General features: G+C 35.6%; 1 protein-coding gene across 1 annotated transcript in view; it reads left to right on the top strand.

Moving 5' to 3' along the window:
• The window catches only part of LOC105456322 (G-protein coupled receptor Mth2-like), a 26,794-nt gene that overhangs the window by 809 nt on the left and 24,479 nt on the right, over window positions 1-1,506 (top strand). Inside the window, exons 2-3 of the mRNA XM_011700273.1 lie at window positions 9-665; window positions 1,047-1,125. Coding sequence (XP_011698575.1) covers window positions 9-665; window positions 1,047-1,125 — 736 coding nt within the window. The remainder of the gene's footprint in view (window positions 1-8; window positions 666-1,046; window positions 1,126-1,506) is intronic.

The following is a 1,506-nucleotide window of genomic DNA, read 5'->3' as shown; positions in this document are numbered from 1 at the left end:
GGCCGTAGGCGAGAGCGATTTCACGTCGTACCAATCATATGGAAATTTTAATATAGATGATTATAATGATACAATCAGCATTATTTCACATGATGCTTGCGTCAACAGAACTTGCATTCAACTCTGCTGTCCTTTTGGCGATCGTCTAACGTCAGAGGGAACGTGCGTCGCTGGGCCGATTGAGCAGGATAATTACACTTTTCCAGACGTTTATCAGAACAATTCCGAGACTAAAAAGTTGAACGAACTATTTCCACTGGCCGTCCACGATCCGTGTGTTCCGCAAGCAAGTGCACACCACATTCTTAATCTCGATGAGTACTCGTTTCTCGTCAACGGCTATTTGCATCAAGATCCCGGCGAGTATCCTGGCGAGTTTGTCCCATCGACGTCTTACTGCCTCGCCGCCCTGGAGCGGAACATTTATGATGCGGCCGTTTGCATGATGCCGATGGGCTTTCGGATATACATGGCCGTGAGCCTCCTGGTATCCTTGCCGTTCTTATTATTGACGTTCGTGGTATATTCTTTATTGCCGGATGTCCAAAATGTACACAGCTGCACGTTGCGTGCACACGTAGGCTCGTTGTTCGTCATGAACCTGCTTATATATTTCGTCCAAGCATTCCCTGTATTGTCCGAATGGAAATATTGCATTCCACTGGGTACAGCATGCCTCAATTATATAATAATGTAGCTTACATGTATAACTAGACTAAATAGATCCGCACATTTATTTCTTTTTCATTAACTCTACAAAATGGAAATTATAGATAATATTTACATCTTGAGTGTTACACACATAATATATCTATCTCACATTTGTATGGATATATTTTTGGGTTAAACGTTGCGGAAATTATATTGTAAAACTAAACATTATTTAATTCGATATAGGCGTACTGTTTATTAAATTCATCTTTCTTGTCACAATTCGTAATGCAAGGAGATTGAGAAAATCTCATTGAGAAGCATAATATTATAATAAATTTTATCAATTCATTCTAATTCATCATTGACAATTAACGCATTATCTGTTCTTCCAGCATACATTTTTAATTTCGCGTTGATGTCGGCTTGTTTTTGGCTAAACGCAACATGCTTCGACATTTGGTGGACATTCACGTAAGTAGAACAGTATTTTTTTCATATTTCTTAAATAATAAAACTATTTGTATGAACTGAAAATAATAAAACAAGTTGAATAGAAAAATTTTTACAAAAATGAAAAAAAGAAAAAAATCTCTTTTCTTTTTTAAAATGATTTGCATGTTTAGTTGCATGTAGAATTCTTTTTATTAAAACAATTCATTGGCTATGGTTGATTAAATATTGATATGCATTGGGAATGTATTGGGCCAGTAGATATTGCGTCACTAGTTAAATCGCAAATGTATATTTGGACTCGATATTCAGTTTAGAAAAACTAGAGTAAAACGAGTAATAAAAAGAGAAAAAAAGATGAGAAAGTATTACGTATTATATTCTTGAATTTTTGTTCAAATT

Source organism: Wasmannia auropunctata, unplaced genomic scaffold, assembly GCF_000956235.1.
Source record: "Wasmannia auropunctata unplaced genomic scaffold, wasmannia.A_1.0 LD335713.1, whole genome shotgun sequence".
Taxonomy (NCBI): domain Eukaryota; kingdom Metazoa; phylum Arthropoda; class Insecta; order Hymenoptera; family Formicidae; genus Wasmannia; species Wasmannia auropunctata.
The sequence above is the reverse complement of the archived record's forward strand: the minus strand, read 5'-3'. Positions and strand labels throughout refer to the sequence as shown.